The sequence below is a fragment of the Octopus sinensis genome, linkage group LG4 (assembly GCF_006345805.1).
Source record: "Octopus sinensis linkage group LG4, ASM634580v1, whole genome shotgun sequence".
In the NCBI taxonomy this organism is placed as follows: domain Eukaryota; kingdom Metazoa; phylum Mollusca; class Cephalopoda; order Octopoda; family Octopodidae; genus Octopus; species Octopus sinensis.
The window spans coordinates 106,363,803-106,389,965 of record NC_043000.1 but is presented as its reverse complement, the minus strand read 5'-3'; the positions used below and the strand labels follow the sequence as shown (position 1 = coordinate 106,389,965).

Below are 26,163 nucleotides of genomic sequence, written 5' to 3'. Positions count from 1 at the left end.
AAATGAAATTTCATGCAAAGTTTTTCAAGTATTTGGACTAATGGGGCTGCAGTTGCAAGAACAAAAGATTATCAGAAGGTTAAAAGTATTCCATCATTTTTATTGTTGAGTTTTTGCACTGAAACTGATACCTCAAAATTTAGAATTAGACATAAACAATGCCATAAAACAAATTAGTTTTATTTAATTAAGGTCATTAAACATAATAGTCTTCAGTTTATTATGTGAAAATATAACAATTCTGCATACAGCTTTATTACTGCATATTTATGTGTATTGGTGATCGTGTAAAAAATTGATGTCACTGTTTTGCAGTTCTTTTATTGTTTACTTGTTTTAGTCACTGGACTGCAGCCATAATGGGCACTACCTTGAAAAGTCAAGTTAAACAAATTAACCACAGTACTTATTATTTTTAAGCCTAGTATTTATTCTGTCTGTGTCTTTTGCTGAACTGCTAAGTTACAAAACATTAACAAGCCAACACCAATTCAATTGATGGTGTGGGACAAACACAAAGACACACACACACATACATACATAATGACAAGCTTCATTCAGTTTAGTCAACTAAATTCACTCACAAGGCTTTGGTCACTCTGGAAGAAGACATTTGTACCTATGTTAATGAGTTCCCACACTGGGAAACAAAACTTGGCCACCTAAGTGACAGTCAGGAATTGTGTGAAAATATTGGGTTATTTCTATTTCCTGAACTATTTGCCGAAATAAAATATCAGTATTGGTTGGACAAGATGTAACATAAATGAAGTGGAATTATTGGAAATTGTTATTTAAGAGGAGAGTGCATTCCTAAGTTTATTTTTCTTATGTTGAGAAATCATTATCAAAGAGTGAAAAGAGTATGCATATATTTCCATATTATTCTTTCATATTTTCATGAGATAAAGCCCTTGAAGTCTCTGGTAGCTGTGGATAGTATTATTACATCCTCTTTCTGGACTCTTCAGCACAACATAACTCATTTCAAAGTCAAAAATATAATGAATGCACTTTGGTGCAAATTAAAATGCTTTGATAACTCTGAGACTAAAGGTAGTGATGAGTGTTTTGAAAACATTTGTTTGTTTTTTATTTTTTATTTTTTTATAAGCAAGATATAAAAACTTCAAGTTTGCAACATTTGATGAATATGTGGAAATGTGGAAAATTGGACTTTAAAACAAAGAGGATATGCATCTTGCATATCTTGTTTGAGATTTTCTCTCCATTTTTATGTTATTGCTTTGAAACTAAATTTTTTTTCTATTATGTCAGGTCATTGCTATTCTCTGTACAAAGAAATATTCTTGTTATTGATAATAGTTATTTCCGTTATCAATATGTAGGCAAAGAAATGTGGCAAGTTGGCAGAAGTTGGCATACCGAGCAAAATGCTGAGCAATATTTCGTCCATCTTTACATTCTGAGTTCAAATGCTGCCAGTGTTGACTTTGCCATTCATCCTTTCAGGGTTGATAATATCAGTACCAATTGAACACTGTAATTGACTAATCCACTCACCTGAAATTGCTGGCCTTGTGCCTAACTTAGAAACCTATATCTAGGCTCAGGTGTGGCTGTGTGGGTAAGAAGCTTGCTTCCCAACCATGTTTGTTCAACATGTTGGTCAAGAAGAAGAAGAAGAAGCCTTTCAGGCAGTGTCTCGGTATGGCCATGGTCAAATAACTGAGACAAGTGCTAGATAAATTATATATATATATATATATATATATATAATATAATATAATATAAGGAAAATGGAAAGTTTGATTTCATATCACCTATGTACATTTCAGTTTCTTACCTTCATTCATATTTTGCAATTAAGATTGCATTATGCATTTAAAAGGTAAAAATCTCTTCAGGGCAAAAATCGACAAATATTCGTTCACATCCTAATGAATGGAGAGTTGCTAACCAACTGAGATAGCAGCATACTTTTGTGCATTTTGTGTTTGTCAGCATGTGTGTCTTTTGGATTCCTTTCCGATTTTAGGAGGGAGGCATTAAGGGTTACTTCCCTTCCTTCGTTTGTTGTATATTTCTTACTATTGTTATGTTCTTCATCATTTTGACCATTACGTAAATCATTTGTATTTTCCTTATTCTTATTATTATAGAAATCATTTAATTTTTTAGCATTTTGTGCAATATTTTTTGAAATGCAGAAACCCATCCTTAATTTGTGTGAGTTTATTATTTTGTGATATTTGCTTTCCTTTGAAAAGTGTTTGGCCAAACACTTTTCAAAGGAAAGCAAATATCACAAAATTATTGTTTGCAAGAAAAATTTCACTATATTGGTCCTAATTTGTTTTGCAAATGGTATTATGAACCATGCTATATTATTTTCATAGTAATTCCTTTTAGAGTAATTTTTCTGGAGTTTAATAACTTTTATATAGAATTATTATTATTATATGTATTACCTAAATGGTAATATATATGACATTGTTATTTGTTATCCTATTTAGGTTTTTATTTAAGTAGTCACAATTTTCATTATTATAGTGTTTTGTTTTTGGCCTTCTTTTTAGGAGAAGTTAAATAAATATATTGATTTGGATTCTTGCTAATATATATAATATATATTTTATTTTTATTCTTTTCAAAAGTGAGTAGAGATAGGAGTGGTAGCCAGCATTTATAAAACCAATCTCAGGAGAATGGTAGTATGACCTAGTTCCTCAGAACTACAACTTGCCATTGTCCACTGTGGTCATAGTTTAACCTCAAGCTGTTTTTAGAAAAGAATCCAAAAGACTCATGCTGACAAATACAAAACACACAAAAGCCTGCTGCTATCTCAGTCTGTAAGCAACTCTCCATCCATTAGGATGTGAACAAATATTTGTCAGTCTTTGCCCTGAAGAAATTTTTACTTTTTAAATGCATAATGCAACCTTAATTTCAAAGAAACATATGCAAGCAATGTTCAAACTTTCCATTTTCCTTACATTATGTTATTAAAATTCTGCTCTCCTATATCAAATGGTTGAAAACATCTATAACAATAACTAGAACTTCATGAGTGTTAACACTAATACTGACACAAATTAATGAAATCCAAAGTATATTAATTGATACGGGGCTAAATCCGTGTATACTTGGATAAAATACAACCCTGCGAAAGAGCAACCTCTTTCCATTCAAAACTTCATATATATATATATATCATCATCATCATCATCGTTTAACGTCCACCTTCCATGCTAGCATGGGTTGGACGATTTGACTGAGGGCTGGCGAACCAGATGGCTGCACCAGGCTCCAATCTTGATCTAGCAGAGTTTCTACAGCTGGATGCCCTTCCTAACGCCAACCACTCCGAGAGTGTAGTGGGTGCTTTTACATGCCCCCGGCACGGGGGCCAGTCAGGTGGTACTGGCAACGACCTCGCTCAAATCTTTTTACACATGCCACCAGCACAGGTGCCAGTAAGGTGATGCTGGTAACGATCATGCTTGAATGGTGCCTTATACATGCCACCAGCATGGAAGCCAGTTAGCTGCTCTGGCAATGATCACGCACGGATGGTGCTCTTAGCACCCTACAAGCACAGGTCACAAGTGCCAGTAAGGTGACACTGGTAATGATCACACTCAAATGGTGCCTTTTATGTGCCACTGGCATGGAAGCTGGTTAGCCACTCTGTCAACGATCACACTCATATGGTGCTCTTTGCACCCCGCTAGCACAGGTGTCAGTCATCGAATTTCACTTTGATTTGATTTCACTTGCCTCAACAGGTCTTTGCAAGCAGAGTTTAGTGTCCAAGGAAGGAAAAAGTACACATAAGTGGGCTAGTTACGCCCCTGGCATAGGCCACGAGGTTATGATCTCATTTGGCTTGCCGGGTCTTCTCAAGCACAGCATATTTCCAAAAGTCTCAGTCACTATATATATATATATATACTCACCATTATCATGTTTCTGTTCCTGTACATATCAGAATTTGTTGAGGCAGCTTTTCTACAGTTGGATGCCCTTCCTCTTACTAACTCTCTCTTGTCTCCAAACAAGGTAAAATTTCCATGGCCAGACATGTTTTCAATGGAAGACTGGAACCTGACATTGGTAATGCTCATTTACAGCCCTCACAAGATGTCAACACAAAGGTACCACACACACACACTGAAACATATAAAAGATGAGCTTCTTTCATTTTCCATCTATCAAGGCTTTGGTTGGCCTGGGGCTATAGTAGAAGATACTTTCCTGGGTGGTTGGACTTAACTCAAGACCACATGGCTGGAAAGTAAGCTTCTTAACCAAAGAGCCACACCAGACAATTAATCTTGTATTTTCTTTAATGGATGTCAATTTAAGAAATTCCTGAGATTACCTCCCCTTCTCTTTTGGACTTGGTCACAATTACTACACGGAATTAGTTTACTCTTCTGTTGAAGGGAAAATAATTACAATAAATCAAGAATTTATTGAGTATGATATTCAATATATCTTTAGACATGTTTATTGTTTATATCTGTAAGTACATATATATATATATGAGATAATGATGTCAATGAGACCCAAAGGTGTCAGGTAATGCTGAATAAGTGCTATAGACAGACCATAGTTAAGTTCCAGATTCGGTAATATTGCAAATAAATGGTTCTGGATTTTACTCAAGGGATATTGGAATATTGCATATATACCACTATGCCTATAAAACAGATTTACAAATTCAATACCCATACATATCTTACATCTATTTTCTTTCCTCCACTTCACTCTCTATTTTGTATCACATCGAAACTAACGATGACTTAATTTTTCCTCTCACACTGTCTCCGATGAAGGGATATTATTATTAATTAATATCCTAGAAACATCTGTAAGACCTTATATCTATAAATGCTCTAATATCTATACAGCCTTGGTTTTTTTTTTTATCTTATGCAAAAAATTGTTATATATATATATAAATTTTGTACAACTCTCTTATTCTTTCATTCTTTCTTTCTATCAGTCCCTTCACACTTCGTTCTTTCCACTCTTCTTTCTTTTGTTCTCCCTCTCACATTTCCTGGCTTTCTCTTCATTCTCACCTTCCCTCCCCTTTCACTTCACTTTGTCCTTTTTCTTTTCTTCTTGTCCCTCCCTAATTCTTCTATCCCTCTGCCTCTTTCCTCTTTCTCCACATGACCAGTGTTTGGCCAAGCCTGACCTTTCTTTCTTGGTTTGACTACCATCTGTACAATATCTATATTCCTCCCCATGCCTGTCATCTCTCATGTCCCTGCAGTAAGGCTTCACTTCCACACACACCAGCTTAATTTAATTCGTCCTTAGTCAAAAGACGCCTGTTGTTAATATCCTGTTATTTGCATTCGTATTTGTGTACCATTTCTCCATTCTTTTTTCCGTCCTTGTTTTCATATACATTCATTGCTTTCTTCCAAGGAATCTAGTGCTCTTAGCTTAGTTTTTCCTTGGGGCTGGCCAGATTGGAGCAATCTTCAGTATAACCAGCTGAAATTGCAAAGATAATCTGGAACTCAACTGAAGAAAGAAAACTCTGAATTATCCATCCTTGTTTTTTCTTGTCCCTTTTTTGTATCATCTCTCTGGATGTTTTGCTTCTTGTCCCATTTGTTGTATTCCTTTATATATATAAAAATATATATATATATAGAGAGAGAGAGAGAAAGAGAGAGATGTGTGTAGTATCAGCATTTAGCATGTTTTTCATGTTGGCAAGTGTTAAATGACTGACAAAAACTGCTAAGGCGAGGGGCTGTAACAGGTTCCAGTCTGTTTTGGCTCAATTTCTACAACTGCTTGCCCTTCTTGATACCAACCACTTGTTCAGTGAAAGTCTCATATAGATGCTACCCCACCATGAAATATTATCACATGCGCATCACACCAGGTACCCACTCTGAGTTGTAACTGCTGAGAGCCAGAAACTTGCCCACTCAACCAAGAATGTATGATTAACTCAGTGGTTTATGAAGCTAAAGTCAATGTAGTGCTCCAAAATATGGAAACTCAAAAGAAAAAGTCCATTGGTATGAGAAAGTAGTTTTAAAAAACGATATGCTAACTACCTTTCGTCTTTCTAACACATGGATAAGAAAAAAGCTACTAAGTTATCAGGCCACATCTGGGACTCAAAGGCCAACTACACACTGTACAGCATGAAGTGGTGCATTTTGGAATGATCCACACCATATGTTAATGGTTCAATAAGATGCAAGTCTTGTAGCTGAAGATACATATCCTTTTTAGATTTAAGCATTCGTACATACTACTTAACTACCCAATTCCAAATCTGAAATTTTTATTAAATGTAAGCATCCGATCAAATTTCTTTTATTGAACTGGTGACACCAACCTCTGTAGATTTAGAATGCAGTCTTAAAAACTTTTACCTTCTCCCATTGAATCAACTTACACCAACCACATTAATTTCGATTCAAATGTGCCAAGAGGACACAATTCTTAATTTTCATTTTTCTTTTCCCCATCCTCTAAACCTTTCTCACGTTTTTCTCAAAGACCAGTGTCCTTTCTTATTTTCAGAAAAGACCAGTGATGTTGTATATCTGAGCCTGAAAGGTTGCATGGAAACACACAGTATACTATACAGGCTTGCCTGACAATGTATGAACGTAATAGTAGTTTGAATTTAAATCTTGTGTATATTAAATGATACATACGTACATACATGCACATATAATTTTTAATTAGTAGAGTTACTAAGTGACTCTGCTGCTATGAGTTTCCTTCCTTGCATGAAATTGGATATATATGTTTATATATAGAGTTAATATATATATATACCTACACACACACACACACATATATATATATATATATATATATATATATATATATATATATATACACATATATATTTGATGTCATTTTTAATAAATCATAAATGTATTAAGTCCTTTATTGAATTAATGTTCATTGTCGCTATGCATTTAAAAAGCACTTATTTGTACAGACATATATATTTACTTGTCATAAGACTGTGCTGAAAAGGCGGAAACTGAAATTTTGAAGGTATGGTCAACCTTTTTCCCTGTAAAAAATTATACACAAGTAAAAAGTATTGAGTAATCATTCGTTTAATGTTTAAATTGCTTTTATAAACAACTTGACATAAAAACAAGCAATATAAGTATTTTTTAAATAAGTACTGGGGTCTAATAACTGAAGCAGATAAAGCTATACGTAGGTATGGGTGATTATTTTGATTTGCCTGACCAAGGAATGATCTTCACACGGAAAATCCTACTTCTATAACTCCTTGTAAGTTCTGTATATAGAAAAAGTTAACAGATGCATTAAAACTACAATATAATCAACTTTAGCGGGCTCTTAATTCGCATCCTGCAGGGCATGACTTTATAGCACCCGGCGAGCCGGAACAGGTGTTGCGATTTAGCTTCCTGTTACGAAAAAAATTTCATTACATGTTCAGAAATTTCTCGATTTATTTTGTTTATTTTTTTTTTTATCACATACATAAATATATACATTATCTTTACTTTAAACAAAAGTAAAGTAAAACAATGATTAAGATTTTAATTAATTGTTTTGAAAGTCGAATTTGTTCCCCTAAATCTCGTTGGACTCTTCCCGTGACTTGGGCGAGATCTTATTTTAATCTTGCACACAATGTCTGTCATGTTAAGTCAGTGTCAATGTCTAGTTCTTGCCACATCGGACTCGGAATAATCCCAACTGACGGGTGTTGGCGGGAATAAATTTCACTGATATTATTTATTATTTTTTCATCTCTGATCAGAACAATATAAGAGGAAATAACTATTTAAAAAAAAATTAATTATTAGTATTATTTTTGTTGTTGTTGCATTTGCTATATCAGTACGAAATCAAAGAACAACAAATAAATAACAACCAAAAAAAAAACCGGCCCAGTCTTTGTGTTTGACGTGAAAGAAAGCAATAAACAAACTGGTTTGTATGTTTGCTTTTTTCCTAGTTCTATATCATACAATACCAAACTATATCATCACACCACCTTACGTAGGGCTTCGTGTCGTTATAGAGATACCTGTATATTGTATAATACATGCACGAATACGTTCACATACATGTTATAAACACTAGCTGCAACATGTATACAGGATAGCTACGAATATTACTGCCTCGGATTTTCAGACATTCATCTGTACACATGCATGCTATAAACACTACACAATATCGATACATGTATATGTTACAAACAAACCACATCAGAATTTGTGCACGTTACGAATATAAACTGCATTGCATATATGCAGATGCACACATTCTGCACCACAGATAAACGTAGGCGATGTGTGTAGTTTTGAAACTTTTATGTATATTTTGGCTATTATGGCAAATAAGGTAAATACCATTGAGACGCACATAAGCAGACTTAACTTTCCCTTTTTCTAGCTACATTTTTTAATGTAATATACGAATCTGAAGTGTTGTGGTCTATAGGGACAATTAACATCTGAAATACTCGAGCGTCAGCCTGCACAAACGCTTTTTACATTCGTGTCAAAGAAGGAGCCTCATGTAGGCGGGCGACCTGACAGCAATAGAAAATCTCTCAAATTACACCCTATCATCTTAAAGGTATACTGGACAAGATAGTCCCTGATATACAAAAGTGGATGGTCACTATTAGAAGGCCTTTAATGATAAGTATGCTCGAGCAGGGCCGACCTATCGGCTAAACAAGAATACAATAGATAAAATAGTCCCTAACAAACAAGAATGCGAGATGGTCACTTGTGGAACGCTTTTGATTATATAGGTCAATGTGATCAGGGCCGACCTTGGACAAAATCTTTGCCAATAATTTCGATGTTTTTGATTCAGTGTTCAAATCCTACTGGTGTAGACTTCGCCTTGCTATCTGCTCAGGTTGTAGGGATCGATAAAATCAATGCCAGGCATGACTGACGTTATATGTATTGAGGATGTGAAAATCAGACTCCTTTTCTAAACATGTTTAACCATTGGGCAGTCCTGCCAAAGCGGACAGACCTGTGATCAAGGGCCATTCCAGCCATGACCACATTGTTTTCTTCTTGTGCGCGCGCCTCAAATAACTAGGGTGTGGTTTAAAAGAGAGTTGGTTGTTCTGAGGTACTTAATTTTCCCAATGCATTTGTCCTTAATTATATAGTTCTCAGGTCAGTTTTAATCGAGTAGATTTACAATTGAAGATTTTCCATCTATGACCATTTAAAAAAAAAATTCAAACGTAACTAAGATTGCATTATGTGCCATCAAGAGATTTGGCTATTATTTCTTGCCGATCGATTGATTACTGAGAGGCTGTTTCATTAGTTCGTTGATAATATGTATATTGTATTTGTGATATATATATATATATATATATATATAATATATATATATATATATATATATATATATATTGATCGCTTCTTGTGAATCAACAGATTTATATACGTGTATGTTTGCTAGAACAAAGAAAAAGAACTCAATAAATTACAAAGGGACCCAGGGCCGAGGGTCTCATGTATGCCGTGTGCGAAACACTTTACCCCTGAGTCATAGTCTGACTTTCGTCGATTAAAAGTAAAATTGTATATATACGCAAACACAAATTCGGTAATAGTCGTTGGGGTCCCGCGATCAGGGGAGTTAATGAGAGTTACTGAAATTAGAAAATGGAACATTTCAAGTGAGGCTAGTATCTTGGTAGGATGCTTTGCGCGTCGGACAAAATATTTTGCGGCAGTTTTTGCGGCTCTTTACGTTTTGAGTTCAAATACCGCTGTGGTTAACTTTGCCTTTCATTCTTCTGGTGTCGATAAACTAAAGTATTGGGATTGATGTAATCCACTAACTCTTTCCTTTAACATTTGCGACCTTGTACCTATGTTAGAAATTATTATTTTTTCAATTCACTTTACAAACACGAGTTTGGTAATTCTTTTCAGTATGTATTCACGATGAATTTATTTGAAAAATAAGATGCGAATATTATCAGTGATATGAAATTCATGGATCCATTGTCTGGGATTCCTACAGTATGATTACAAAACACTTGGAAAAAATGTAAACAATATTCTGAAATGATTTGTCGTACAAAGATTACTTTGTCACATGGATGAATTTATGTGGCTTAATTACACAAAAATGATGTTGAATTCTGTTTATTTAACCATGTTTTTATTTTGGTATTTTTAAAACTGAAAACAAAGAAATCTTCGACTTGCTTTTCGGTATATAAGCATTTCTTAAGTATTATTTCTGAGCAGTTAACAGCAGTTTCATTTTCTCCTTATCTAAATTGCTTGACTATTTTCATTACCTCCTTTTTTGGAGACGGGATTCCCTAATATATAAGCATGCCATCGCTATTGTATATAACCCTTCATATCCCACATTCTTACATAGCCTTAGCTCTTCCCGCGTTGTGTCGCATATTAAGACGAAAATGAATATGTAATCCTATTAGAAACTTATTAAATAAACATATACAGGCGATGTTTCGTCTTCAGCAAATATAAATTAAATATTAGAATTAATGAACCCCCCCCCCCAAACTATTAGTCTTGTGTGTGTTACGCGACACCTAGCTGAATGTTTCAACGTGGTCTGCAGTCACTTCCGATAGGACCCCCCCCCAATCAAAACGTAGACGTTGAAATAAAAAAACATCCTGGTGTCCTTCAATGTCTAAAACTTTCCCCCCATGTTTTCATGTATATATATATATTGTATAATTGTATATATATATATATATATATATGCATGAGGAAAAAGAAGATGGAGAAATTACAATAATTATTACAAGTTCCCATTCTTTGTTGGAAATGTTTTTCTTTTTTTACGTTCTGAGTGAGAGAAATAATCATTTAAATCTTTCACGCCGTCCTCATTTCTCCATCTGCTGATACGTTTAGAGTGAGTGTGTCCCACGCTAGAATAATTTCAGATACGTGGTGGTTTTGCGACACCTGATATCACCGACTGGTTGTAAATAATACTTATTGAAACGATTTCATTTGACTTACTTTTCTACAATGTCGTTGGTTATAAAATATATACAGCGACAACTTCCCTTTTCTGTTTCCACTTATAAATCGCAGTTGCTCGGTCTGCAAGAAATAGCAGCCAAATTCCCTCATATCACTCCCAATCATCTTAAAGATAAATTGGCCGATGTTGTCCTAGACATACTAAAAGATGTAATGGTCATCAGTTAGGGTTGGCCTGGGGTTAAACAGCACGTTTTATAGATGAGGAGAGAATACAGTAAATTTCAAAATTTAACTTTATCCTAATAGCGAACTTCAGTTTTTTCTAGCGGTGTCATATGAAATTGTCACGCATAATTATAACCCTAGTATCGATCTATTGCATGTGTTAGGGTTAGGGGTGGGGGGAAGGGTATATTTTTTTTCTTCAGAAAGGTAAATAAACCCAATCTGTTTCTTAAACGAGGGACATATACGGTACAGAATGTTTCCATCTCAATAGACGTCATTGATTGGTTGAAATTGCAGAAATCGAAGGAAAAAAAACCAACAACAAATATCTTACAGACTATAGAATTTTCTCAATAAAGCCAAGAGAAAAAGATGTTTTATAAACACATTCTACCAGTATACGAAGTTTAAAAGTGTTTAGTTACGTGGAAATTATTTTTAAAAACTGTTGTTCAAACCGAAAAGATCCGAATATTAAAATCAATTCCACGTTCGGTGACCATTAAAGACCCTTTCCACCCAGTATTTGTTGTTCTTGCCATGACCTGTTCGTATCGATTCAGGGATAGTGTATCTTGGGTTACATTATCCAATTTGTCCTTTAAAAACAATTAAGGGATATCGCAGAAAATTTTCTAATTTCTAAAAGTTTTTGTGGTCTTGTTACCATACCGCCCTATGATTGTCATTTGTGTGAATTTAAAGCTTCATGACACATTTGAGTGTTGTAACACACGCCAGTTTAAAACTATTATACTTCAAGTCTCTTATTCTGATGGTCAATGTGCGAAAAGTCTTTTTCCTCTCTTGATAAAATAATATATTACAATGCATTTACATCTAAGGGAAAACCATAGACAATACGTCTCCTCCAAAAACATGAGAAATGGAATAAGAAATCCTTCATATTTAGAGTAACAAAAGAAAACATGAAATTAGTGTTTCAAAATAAAAAGAAATAGAATTCTCTATTAACTATTGTTTTCTGTTTTGCCGTATGAGACAACATCAACTAAAATATCATTTTGATATGAAGGAGTTGTCTGTTTAGCACTATTTGTACTGCAGGTGATTTAGTGTTAGTCACTCCTTCCCTCAGGAAACTTGAGGTAGCACCTTCAGCAAAGTGTTAACAAACTCTCTTGCCTCCCATGCCGAAGTTACAGTGATGTTCAGAGGCCAGTGAAACAGGTGCATCAACCACGCTCAAATGGTGCTTTTTACGTACCACTGGCACAAGAACCAGTCAGGCGGCACTGGCAACAACCATGCTCAAATGGTGCTTTTTACGTTCCGCTGGCATGGATGCCAATCAGGTGGTACTGTCATCATTCACGACAACGATTTCACTTGCCTCAACAGGTCTTCGCAAGCACAATTTATTGCCCAATGATTGAAGGGTACTCTTAAAAGGGCTGGTTATACAGCACTGGCATAGGCCACGGTTATGGTCTCACTTAGCTTGCTGGGTCTTCTTAAGCACACCATATCTCCAAAGATCTCGGTCACTTGTCATTGCCTCAGTGAAGCCCAAAGTTTGAAGGTCATGCTTCACCATCTCATCCCAGGTCTTCCTGAGTTTAACTTTTCCACAGGTTCCCTCTACTGCTAGGGTGTGACACTTTTTCACACAGCTGTCCTCATCCATTCGCAACACATGACCATACCAGCGCAGTTGTCTCTCTTGCATACACCACATCTGATGCTTCTTATATCCAAATTTTCTCTCAGGGCGCTTACACTCTATCATGTATGCACACTGACATTACCCATCCAATGGAGCATACTGGCTTCATTCATTGCAAGTTTACGCATCTCTTCAGTAGTCTTTGCCCATGTTTCGCTACCATGTAGCATGGCTGTTTGTACACTTGTGTCATACAGTCTACTTTTACTCTGAGCGAGAGGCCCTTTGTCACCAGCAGAAGTAGGAGCTGTTTGAACTTTGCCCAAGCTATTCTTATTCTAGCAGTTACACCTTCAGAACATCCATCCACGCTACTGACTTGGTCACCTAGGTAACAGAAGCTATCAACTGCTTGTAGTTTTTCTCCCTGGAATGTGACAGAAGCTATTTTCTGCACATTTTCAGTGTTTATTGCTCCTGAGCATTTGCCATGCACAAAAGCTATCTTCCCAGTTAGCCTTCCTTTGATATTGTTGCACCTCTTATGTGTCCATAGCTTACACTGGGTACATCTTATGGAGTTTCTACCTATGCTTTTTCTACAGATCAAGCAGGGCCATCTACTCGAAAGGATTTGTGGTTTGTCTGCCTTCCTACTTATTACGACTTTGGTTTTTCTAGGTTGACTCTAAGGCTCTTCGCTTCTTGACCTTGCTTCCACATCTGAAACTTCTCTGCTAGTTCTGATAGTGACTCAGCTATTAGAACAAGGTTATCAGCATAGAGAAGCTCCCAGGGGCAGTTTGTCTTGAATTCCTCTGTTATTGCCCAGAGGACTATGATGAATAAGAGGGGGCTGAGGACTGATCCTTGGTGGACCCCCTACCCCTACCCGAATTCTTCACTGTACTCGTTGCCACCCCTCACCTTACTGACAGCATTCCTGTACATGGCTTGTATAGCTCTATATTTGCTTATTCATACATACACACACACACATATATATATATTTGCATATGCATGAACTACTTATCTATACATATCCATATTAAATATTCATATTCACATGCATATGTATATACACACAAGCACACACACATGTTGGTATTTATACCTGTGTATGCATGCATCTCTTCTGTTTGCCAGACATTGACTTCAGTCAGGATGCCACTGCACCTGTTCTGACCCTCTCCCCACCACTCCTTTATGTAGCTTACTAGTGTAGGACACACCTACTTCCCATCTATAGTGTCACACATGAAGTACATCTGGGTGGCTGTGTGTTGTGTTGGTGGATACATTGGACCACTTGTCAATTCACCTTCTGTATTTCTGTTGTCACTGTTTGCCAGCATGTTTTTACTCCTTTTCTCCTATATATCTTGGGTTACTGTCATCGCTTTATCTCATAAGTCACATAAACTTCTGTCACCCACCTGCCATCTCAGTCGTGTAGCCTTGAATATCCCTGCCCTATCTCAGAGTACTGAGTACTCCTATCACTCTTATCTCTTACTCTGTAAAAGGTGGATGAGCAAGCAGGGACTTGGAGGTTGAGAGGGCCCTTTAGTCAAGTTGTGGTTACCTTATAGTGCTGTTGTCCCTGTTAAAGCGGGTGATATTAGGAAGGACATCCAGCTGTAGAAACTGAGGTTAGTTTCACCTGACTGGTCTGGGTGAGTAGGCCCCATACAACATACAACCCTTGTTAGCAGGGACAGCACAGCAGGTGTAAAATGATGATAATATTTGTATGCATACACACATATGTATGTGCCTATATATATATATATCATCATCATCGTTTAACGTCAGTTTTCCATGCTAGCACGGGTAGGACGGCTTGACCGAGGTCTGGGAAGCCAGGAGGCTGCACCAGGCTCCAGTCTGATCTGGCAGTATTTCTACAGCTGGATGCCCTTCCTAACGCCAGCCATTCCGTGAGTGTAGTGGGTGCTTTTTGCGTGCCACTGGCACAGGTGCCAGAGAGGCTGGCAACGTCCACGATCGGTTGGTGCTTTTTACGTGCCACCGGCACAGAAGCCAGTCAAGATGGCGCTGGCATGCAGTTACATATATCAATATAGTTTTTTACTTTGTATACATATTATCTACTTGTTACTATTCATATCCCTCACTTCCATTCTATATATGAAACCTGTTCGCTCATCTGTACATCTGACCTACAATACTTGAAAGACTGCTTATGTGTGTACATATGAATCACCTCCAGTTTTGTTGTATCTTGAGAGGTTCATTATGCCAATAATAAATGTGCACTGGTTCTATTTCATTCACTTTTATTATTATTAGTCAGTCGGCTAACATTTAACCAATTAACTAATTGATTGTTTGATTAATTGTTCGGTCAGTCTATCAATCAGCCATGTTTATCAAAGTCTTTTCATTGCTATTCGCAACCTCATCAATGACATGCCCTTCCTATTCCAGGTCAGCTTCAGGTCTGTCTGCTAATTAGATAAGATTGTGAATGGCAATAAAAGGATTTTGGTAAATCTAGCTGATTTACTGAACAATTAATCAAACAATTGGTTTAATGTTAACTGACTAATAATAATAAATGAAATAGAACCACTGTGTTTATTATTAGTATGATAAACAGATTTTGCTGTATAATTATTGATTCATTATTAGTATAATGAATCTACAGTAATGCAGCAAAATGTGTTTCAATATACAAGATCACATTGAGTATCTTGCAAACCAAATACAAAAATAAAATCATCAATTTATGTTTGCTGTTCCATACTTAATTGAGTTGGATGGGTTTTTCTCTCATGCAGGGTCTCACCACTTACTGCAATCCTCTCCTTCATGAGATTCAGCCTTCTGAGATGATTTTCACCTCTTCTACCCATGTCTGCATTGGACTTCCTCTTCCACAGATTGCTTCTACTTGTTTTGCTTGGTACTTCTCTAATTCAATTGTCATGCTGTGTACACATCACGTACCTATGCAAGCATAGTTTTATCTCTTGCACACTACATCTGACTTTACTCCCTGTTTTTCTCTCAGCTCATTTATGCTTCATTTTCATGCATGCTAACATCTCATTTCCTGCACAGCATGCTCGTCCCATTTCTTTTTAGCCTTTGTACATTCAATGACTGGGTTTCATTGTCTTGCAACATCATACTTCATACAATTTACTCTTCACTCAGAAAGAACTCCTTTGTTACCAAGAGAGATTGTAGCTCCCTAAAGTTTTTCTATCCTGCTTTTGCCCTGGCTACTATGCCTTCAGAGTACTCACCTCCTCTGCTAATTAAACTATGTAAGTAAGAGAAGCTATCAGTTACCTCTATGGAATCTTCCAAGCATTTGAAAGAATTTAGTTACAGTTGCTTCTTACTGCTAACTACTCATGCAAAGTTTTCCTTCTCTGTCAGCTTACCTCTGATCCCACCATACTTCTTGTATAATCATGGTGTACATTTAATACACCTTATAGAATTACATAGCTGCTGCTCTCCTGCATGTTCAGTATTGTCACTTCTCAGATGGCAGTTGTCACATGTACATACATAGATACATGCATATACACACAGGTGTGTGTGTGTGTCTATATATATGCTGTCCTTTATGTGCCAAGATGTACTCATATAATGCTGGGCTGAAAATTCATTTGTAATGAATGCACACTTGGGGAGCTGCTCTTGATGTGATTCTTGATAAAATTATGTGCAACATTTCTTAAAAAGTTTAAAACAAAATCAGAGCTAGGTAGAAACCCTATTAAACCTGTTAAACGTCTGCAGTGAGAAAGTTGTTAAGCTTGAAATTGAGTTGCTGACTACTATGGTATGTATGTGTACATACATACTATGTGATATTTTTGTGTAGACATATATGTATGTATTTCTATGTATGTGTAAGTGTGTATATATATTTGATTCATTCATTTTTATGTCAGTTTTCCATGCTAGTAGCTTAAGCTGAATAAATATATTATTGAAGCGTTTAAATGTCCTTCTTGTCTCGAACTGTTGTTTTGCAAGTTAAGGATATCTCATTTCACATGTCTTCCTTCAGTTCCTTCTCAAATTTCATACTGTTTTCCTATCTCCTTCTATTAGCATGAAAAATCGTTTTTTTCTTTTTTAATTTGCGTTTATTAATATTAAATAGTTTTGTTTTATTCCAGGAGGAAAGCTGTGATTTGCTTGTCCCTGTTGAGGAAAACGAAATTTCCAAAATGGGTAATTATAATTATTCTTCAAAAACATTTTTCATTTATTGTGATTTATTTTTTTTAAAGATTTGCTACAAACACTCACTTTCTCAAGTGGTCACTTATAGCTGTTCATTCAAAAAACAATGTCTACAACACCTGGAGAATCTCATTAACTCCTCCAAACCAAGAATTGTTTACCCAGCAATGCAGCTCTTCCTAATCCACTATACAGACTGCTGAAGATGCCTTTCTTCATTGCACACCCCTCATTCTTACATTGTAATCTTAAGAAATCTGTGGAAGAATCAAACATCAAACAAAATACCTTGTGGTATTGACTATCTCATGTTTTGAGTGTAAAATCTTCTTGTGTCAGCTTTGCCCTTGCTCCTCCTGAGATTAAGTAGTTATCAGAGAAAGTACTGAGATCAATATAATCAATGACAGCTCTTGATGGCAATGTCCCAGCTTGGCCACAGTCCAATGGCTGAAACCAGTTAGTTCTCACTATCAGCCACTATCAGTCCAAGGATTGTGTCTGGTCATGAAATTCTATGTTACAATACGTGGCTAAGTATGTGACAAAAATTACTATTATCCTGTACACACAAAAATTAAAATACGAGTAATTCTGATCACTTTACACCTTGAGGTAGTGAGAATTATCTTGTTTTAGTCATTTGGTCATGGCCATGCTGGGGCACTGCCTTGCAAGGTTTTAATTGAACAAATCAACCCTAGGACTTATTTTTTTAGGTCTAGTACTTATTCTATCTGTCTCTTTTGTCAAACTGCTAAGTTACAAGGACATAAACTGTGTACCAAATCCACACAGAATGCTTTGGTCAGCCTGAGACTATAGTAAGAGACACTTGTCCAAGGTGCCATACAGTGGGACTGAACACAGACCCATGTGATTGGGAAGCAAGCTTCTTACCACACAGCCATGCCTATATATATTTATTTTGGAGTTACTTCAAAATAAAATGTCATGGATAACGTCAAAACATTAGTACTGAGTCCCCTCATTGCCAGATCAACCCGGTGCAGCCTCCTAGCTTTCCAGACCCAAGTCGAACCATCCAACCCATGCCAGCATGGAAAACGGACGTTAAACGATGATGATGATACACACCCACCCACACACATATCCACATATGTAATAAAAGAAGGAAAATGCACATAGTTTTGATATATTTTAAATGAAAGAGTATTGTGGTTGTTGACTGCTTTTGCTAATCGTGACATTGAAATTATTGTAATTTCGTATTTTCTTAAGATTTTAGCCCATGTTCTTGTATGAATGTTTGTGAATGAATCAACAAGTAGAAAAATCAAGTAGATAAATGAAAATTTATTTATTGAAAACTACAAAACGCACCTAAATACGAATGCATAACCAACTTTGGTTTCAGTATATATTTTAATTCATGATCACATATCCATCACTTCATATTTCATCTCACTACTTTCGCTTATGAGTTTTTGTATGTTTATTTATCCCACCCCGAAAATAAGCAATTACCTCCCCTGTCCCATGTAATAACTATCACCAATTACCTCCCCTTAGATTTTTATACTTGCTGATTCAGTCACAAACTTTCATACAAGAACATGGACTAAAGTTTTCCTAATACAAAATTACAATAATTTCAATGTCATGATTAGCGAAAGTAAAACTGGTCGACAACTACAATACTCTTTCATTTAAAATATATCAAAACTATGTAAACTGTGTGCATTTTCCCTCTTTTATTATATATATAAATATATTGCATTATGACTCACCATGTGGGGATAATCGAAATTCTCTTCCTCCTTTTTCGTACTATATATATATATATGTATATTCATACATAGTTAATCCAAACATGAACAAAGAGAAAACACAACAACGCGAGGACATGGAACAGATATAGTGTTATTGAACGCTCAGGAAAGGAAAGAAAGGAGGATTTAACATTTTGGGCAGAGCTCTTCGTCAGAAACATAGAAAATCGCCAACGTAACACACACGGTCACATACATACATAAATACATACATACGCATGCACGCACAGACACACAAACACTAACACATCTTGTAATCTAATTCCTATGAAAGTTATCAGGAAGCCATAAACAGGGATTAATTATTGACAACCAACCTGGATGCTTCAGTTTGTTTGGTAATTATATCGAAATCTTATTTGGGTCAGTCTCACCATTAATCTCTTGTGGCTCAATAAAATCAGACGTTGTGATGTTGGTTCAACCCAATTGATTATATCTCCTTTTCCTTTTTCAACAAAGACTTGCCTTGGCTATAATGAACTGGAAATATTATTATTCTATGACTCAGAGCTCTTGGTCTTATTTGTTCTGGTTGATGCTGTGATAGCAGACAGCAACCTGTTAGAGGTCTCACAAGATCTCTTTCCACAACCTATAAGCTTTACTACTTGGATCTTAACTTATTGTAGAAGACACTCAACACCCAAGCACCAATCTCAAAATCCTAGCTGTCCCCAAGAGACCAGTTATTTTGGGCCTGCTCTGTCCTCATGTCACTTCCAATTTCTCCCAATAGAATTAAATTATTGTTGTTGTAAGAAATGACTATAAAGCTGCAATAGATCATCACTACTGCCATCAGTATTACTGACATCACCATGATCCACATTACCACCACCATCATCATCATCACTATTGCTATGATCCCTTGTCATCATCATCATTGAGCAGTGTATTTTCCAAGAATACAGGCCAAATGGCCAGGTAGATATTGTCAGATAATTATCTCATTTCATTACTACCATCTCTGCCTTCTTTCTAATTACTCCCATTCTTATAAAATGTTGGGTAGCCTTGTATCTCCTCTATGACAAGACACCTATGCTTGTCCCTCGGTCATGTTTTATCCTTTCAACTCTTGGCATAATACCACTACCCCATTCAAATACTTGCTCCAACTTAGCTGAAAGGGCTTTTTCCTGTTCTTTTCTCATCTTGCAAGTTACTAGGTGCCCTCTCTAGTGCTGGTGGCACCAAAAAAAAAAGCACCCGGTACACACTATAAAGTGGCTGGCATTAGGAAAGAGAGGGCATCCAGTCATAGAAACCAGGCCAAAGCTGACATTGGAGCTTAATGTAGCCCTGTTGTTTGTTGTACTCTATCAAACTACCCAACCCCTGCTGGCATTGAAAAAGGACATTAAATGATGATTATGTAAGTTCAAATTTGCTGCATATGTTTCGTTGTGTTTCTTCAGCACAGGACACACATTCATCCTTTAATACATTTAAAAACTTTTTCTGGGAGAACTACTTGCTTAGGTTGTCATCATCTATGGAGTTACAAAAACTGGAATCACAGTTCTATATATCTTTGTGATTCTTAACAGAATTAACTGTTGTTTTATTCCAAGCCAACTTTGATTAATCAAATATGATCAAAAACAGTGTATCTTCTGGTGAATATCTGGGATTATATTATCAAATGTGTGTCATTCCTTTGGTTTATAACAGTGGTTCCCAAAGTGGGCAGTACTGCCCCCTTGGAGAATTGCAAAGATCTTGGGGCTGGGGCATTAAAGAAAAGTGGGATGATAATGGGGTGGCCAAAATGGGGTGATAGATGTAAAAAAAACATTAATAGGTTAATTAGGTTTGAGTTTTATTTGTGAAATACAGTTGTTTTGAATTTGCCACAGAAAGTGGTCTATATTTGTGATGGTGAGGGGGGCGAGCTAGGAGTGTGGCCTAGATGCCAAGGGGGCAGTAACCTGGAAAAGTTTGGTAACTACTGCTTTATTAGACAGAATATTGTGTTTTGAGATAGTCATCTACTATTTCTAGCAGGTTGAGAAGTTTCCTTGTTGGCTCAATTTTATCATAAACATTATCTGGTAACACTTCTGATTTAGTGTTTGAGATTTTGAACCTTGCTGTAAAATAAGTTTAGTCTCAGGTCATCTCTGACCAAGCAGACATGATCAGAGATGTTCCAGTTGTGATCATCTCTTCCTTTTTTCCTTTCATTTTACAGACATTATCTATTGTACTTTTCTTTGTTGTGTACCTTCAGCTCAGCCCTTATCAAGCTGATTTATGATTAGAGTTCTAGCAGTGATCAACCTACTTTTCTCCTTTTTTCTAGAATAGTGTACCTAGGGTTAAATTGTCCAAAGCTCTTTTATTTTTTTGAGACAGAAGGGTGTGATTTGAGTGAGATTTAGTTTCCATATCCAGCAGGTTGCATATTTACTTATTGGCTACCCCATTAGTTTGCCAAATAGTGTTTATACTGTGTTTTCTTATGTCTCAAATCTAATTCTAAAACTCTTTGTTCTTTAGATAAAAAGGAAATTGTCTCGTACAAAAAAGGTGGCACGGAGATTGGCAAGGCAATGGCAGAAAAAAGCAGGGGTCTATTTAGTGCTGATGACTGGCAGTGTAAAAGGTAAGCTGATAAATTTGTTATAAAACTTTTGTTACTATAAGTAAATTGCTATATTTTCAGCATTACCAAGGTGAAGTTTAGTAAAAGGGTGGTGTCTTTGTTTGACCCCTACCCCCACCTATGATCATCACATCTTTTTAGAGGTGTCTTCTTGCTATTTCTAGCAGGTCATGGGACCATATAGAAACACCCTTATTGGCTTGACCATCTGAAATATGTTTTAATTAGATTTTAATTTAAACATGAATACTTTAATACAAGTACTGTCAAGCAAAATTGATATTAAAAGGGTCAAACTTGTATTACAAACTTGACTCTTGTCAATTTTTGGATATATACAGGGAGTTAGGGCAGAAGGTTTTTTTTTGTATTTTTTTTTTTATAATTAGTTATCCTTCTTAGGTGTGGTTGTGTTGTCAGAAGTTTGCTTCAGTCCCACTGCATGGCACCTTTTGCAAGTGTCTCCTACTATACATTTTGGTTGATTAAAACCTTATGAGTGGATTTGGTGGACAGAAACTGAAAGAACCCATCGCATATATGCATGCATACGTATGAGTTTGTGTATATGTATGTGTGTTATTGTCTCCTTACCCTAACTTGATGTGACAGTTGTAAACAAATGCCACCTTAAGGCAAACATGTCTGGTCATGGGGAATGTTGTGTTACTTGGAAACAGGTGATGGTTGGCAACAGGAAAGGCATCCAGCTGTAGAAAATTCACCTCAACAAATTCCATCCGATCCATACAAACACCTAAAAGTGAACATTAAATGATGATAATGACTACTGACCTCTCTGTTGTAATCATCATTTGATGATTGTCCTTATTACTGAACCGCTCAGTCCTGAAGTAGAAGTAACCTTTTCAGACAGACTGGTATAAATATAATGTTTCTTGTCTAGAGACACAAAATAATGGGTTTTTTTATCATCATCATCATCATTTAACATCTGTTTTCCATGCTGACATTGGTTAGACAAAGTGATGGTTTGTTGCCAACTTAATGTGGCAGTCCCAGGAAAGGGAAAAATGCTACTGCTATTTAGCCCCAGGAAACACCGTTTCCAGTTGGCCATGTGACACAAGCAACAAACCATTACTTTATCATGCTGCTACTGTATAAATCAGAAATGTAATATTTCTAAAATTGGTTAGATAGTTTGACTGAAAAGTGGTAAGCTGGGGAGCTGCACCATATTTCATTCTGATTTGGCATGGTTTCTACAGCTGGATGCCCTTCCTAACACCAACCACTCCAAGAATTTAGTGGGTGCTTTTACGTGCCACCTGCACATGTGGGGTGGGGGGGTATTTTTTTTTTTTTTTTTTTTTGTCATGGCTTAGTGGGTGGGCAGGGTCCCAACCTGCATGTCTAGTGCGAAACACAGCTGACGCTTAGCTTGAGCATCTTTAATTTTGTTTCAGCTGTTGGACTATGGCCATGCTGGGGCATCCTTTGAAAAGTTTGGTTGAACAGATTAATCCCAGGACTTATTTTTTAAGTCAGACACTTAATCAGTTTATATTGTTTGTTGAACCACTAAGTTATAGGGATGTAAACAATTCAACACGGTTGTCAAACAGTAAGTGGAGAACAAACACACACATACATATACATAAACACACATATGTATACACACACACAATACAATTGAATTTTAAACTGTTTTTGTTTACCAAATTCATTCACAAGGCATTAGTTGACCCAGGGCTATAGTATAAGACACTTGCCCAAGGTGCTGCACAGTGGGACTGAACTTGAAACCATATCATTACCAAGCTAGTTTCTTAACCACACAGTCATGTCTAAAAGAAAAACAAACAGAAACTCTTGCAACAGCCACTTGTCTTTATGAATGAATAAATGAATTCTTAACTTAATGGCACACATTTCCCATCTAATGTTGGTGTTATTGCTCTTGTTCAGTCATATCTGCGATCAATGCATTGCAGCTGTTACCATCCTTTTTTTTTTCCCTTGAGACATTGCATTTAATATATTATCCATTGTGCACCCACTCTCTTTTTTTAAAGATTTGATTGCTCTTTCTGTCAAGTTGAATGAGTATGTAGAGGCTCCTTCCTTGGTGTTGGTATCTGTACTGTCTGTGATATCTTTGCATGCATCTGGGCATTTATTCAGTGTGAAACATATATAATGCTGACAGAGCCCCAGTAAGCTGAGAATTCAGCTGAACACTAAAGATATCAACTAATGTATGTAAGAGACGGCTGTTCTGGTGTGGACCTGTAATATAACTGGATGCTGAGTGATGAATGTAAAAATACTGGTTTTGAATGGAAGAAATTTTGTCAGAGGAAGAGTTGGAAAGAAGTGGTGGGTCAGCTCTCAGAATGTTACTCCTCACAGACAAATTAACTGAGGTATGAGGGCTGGAGATATGATCTCTGTTAAAAAAAAATATTTCTAAACCTATTGTCTTATAGATAAAAGACTTTTATGCAGAACTCTGAAGAAAATTGTTGATTATCTGTTGTTTTTTATGTGGTGCTATCTAGTTGTGGTAATGTGAACTGGGCTCGAAGGACAGCTTGTAACATGTGCAATGCTCCGAAATATGGCAGGATTGAACCACGAACGGGTAAGTGTGGTTTTTATTTATTTATTCGTTTTTTTTTCTATTGTTGTTGATTAATCTGTATTGTTTCTAAGTTATTTAATTCTGTTTTCCAAATAGAATTTTGTTTTATTAGAAACTGAAAAAACTAACTGGGTCATTTTATCAGTTTAGTAAAAAAGCTAAAATTGAGGTGTACCTTGAAAAGAAAGTTTCTCTGGTGGAGAGCTTTCCCCCAAATTTGTTTGTTCTATTGATGTCCATATTTCTATGCTATTATGAGTTGAATAGGGACTACTTAAGGCAGCATTTTATGGCTAGATACCCTTCTTATTAACCATTTTTTTTATAAAGTTTTTTTTTTATTCCTCTGATTTTTGAAAGCATAGAATAACTGGAAATGATGTCAATAAGGATTATAAACAGTTGTGTACTTGTGCAGGCACATAAACTAATGCGCACATACACATAATAGACTTCTGTAAAGTTTCTTTGTACCAGTTTCATTCAGAAGGCTTTGTAGTAGTTGCATGGGTTGGATTGTTTGACCAGGGCTGGCAAGTTGCACCAGACTCCAGTCTGATATGGCATGGTTTTTTACAGCTGGATACCCTTCCTAAAGCCAACCACTCTGAGAGTGTAATAGGTGCTTTTACATGCCACCAGCATGGGTGCCATTTACATGACACCGGTATCTGCCACGATTGCAATTTTACTTGGCTTGATGGCTACATTCAGAAGGCTATAGTAGAAGACACTTGTCGAGTGTATCTTATAGTGGGATTGAACCCCAAAACATATGGTTGCAGAGTTAACTTCTTAACCACACAACCATGTATAATATGTGTTTGTGATGGTAGCAATGATGATTTTAACCTGTTTTTGTTTCCTTTTTCTTTTCATATTCAGGTTATGGTGGTGGTTATATGGAAAGAGATGAAGTAGTAGAATACATCAAAAGGAATGAGTCTGATGATGAATATGATGAAGTAAGTTGGGACTAATAGTTCAGCACCAACCTCTGTCCATTTGTCCGTTATAAACTATTGTTGTCTGTTAGTTTTGCTGAATGTTATTTCCTTGCATTGCATAGAATATTTCATGTTAATGTGTGTGTGTGTATACATAATCATCATCATTTAACATCTGTTTATCATGTTGGCATGGGTTGAACTGTTTGATTGGAGTTGGTAAGCCGGAGAGCTGTACCAGGCTCCAGCTGTCTATTTTGGCATGGTTCCTATGGCTGGATGCTCTTCCTAATATCCAGTAGGAGACAGAAAGTTAGAGAGAAATAAAGTGAGTGAGAGAGAGAGAGAGAAAGAAACAGGTGGTTTTGGAGATGTATTAGGGCTTGCTTACAAGGAACAGTGGTGTTGGGGGTGGTAGTGGGGCATAAGTAGTATAGAGGGAATAGAGGGGTATGTTTAGAGATGGGGAAGACATGACTAGCAAGTGATAGTGAGGAAAATTGGAGTGGCTGAGACAGAAATAAGGAAGATGTGGGAGGGCATGGAAAGTGTGCAGATAGGCATATGAGAGAGAGTTAAGGGGCATGCAGCAGGTATTAAAATGTTTTGACAGAGGTCAGATAATTGTGTGTGTGTGTGTGTGTGTGGTAGGGGACATGGCTGTAAAGAACATGTATGTGTGGATGGCCATGATTTCACTTAGCTTGACATGTCTTCTCAAGCCCAGCAAATCACCAGAAGTCACTTGTCATCTTCCTGGGTCTATTCCTTCTTCAGGTCCCCTCCACTATTAGAGATCAACACTTCTTTATGCAGCTGTCATCATCCATATGTATCACATGACAATACCAGTGCAGTCATCACTCAAGCACACTACATCTGATGCCTCTTATAACCAATCTTTTTCTTAAAACATATGCACACTGACATTGCACATCCAGTGGAGCATGCTGGCTTAATTTCTTTCAAGCCTTTGCTTGTCCTCTGCAATCACAGCCCATATTTCACTGGCATGTAGCATGGCTGTACATATACAGGCATCATCCAATCTGCCTTTCACTTTGAGGGAGAGGCTCTTTGTTACCAAAAAAAAGGTAGTAATTCTCTGAACTTTGCCCATGCTCTCACCTTCTCCCATCC

At 36.5% G+C, this 26,163-nt stretch overlaps 1 protein-coding gene across 2 annotated transcripts in view; it reads left to right on the top strand.

Annotated features, from left to right (window-relative positions):
• Positions 1–7,613: 7,613 nt before the first annotated feature.
• LOC115210277 (zinc finger Ran-binding domain-containing protein 2) overlaps positions 7,614–26,163 on the top strand; it is a 30,679-nt gene continuing 12,129 nt past the window's right edge. Inside the window, exons 1-5 of one of the 2 annotated variants that reach the window (XM_029778769.2) lie at positions 7,614–7,941; positions 16,998–17,052; positions 21,363–21,468; positions 23,994–24,076; positions 24,962–25,041. In XM_029778769.2, the coding sequence (XP_029634629.1) occupies positions 17,049–17,052; positions 21,363–21,468; positions 23,994–24,076; positions 24,962–25,041 (273 nt within the window). In that variant the 5' untranslated portion in view covers positions 7,614–7,941; positions 16,998–17,048. Of the gene's footprint in view, positions 7,946–16,997; positions 17,053–21,362; positions 21,469–23,993; positions 24,077–24,961; positions 25,042–26,163 lie in introns of both variants that reach the window. The other variant, XM_029778770.2, reaches the window with a different exon arrangement.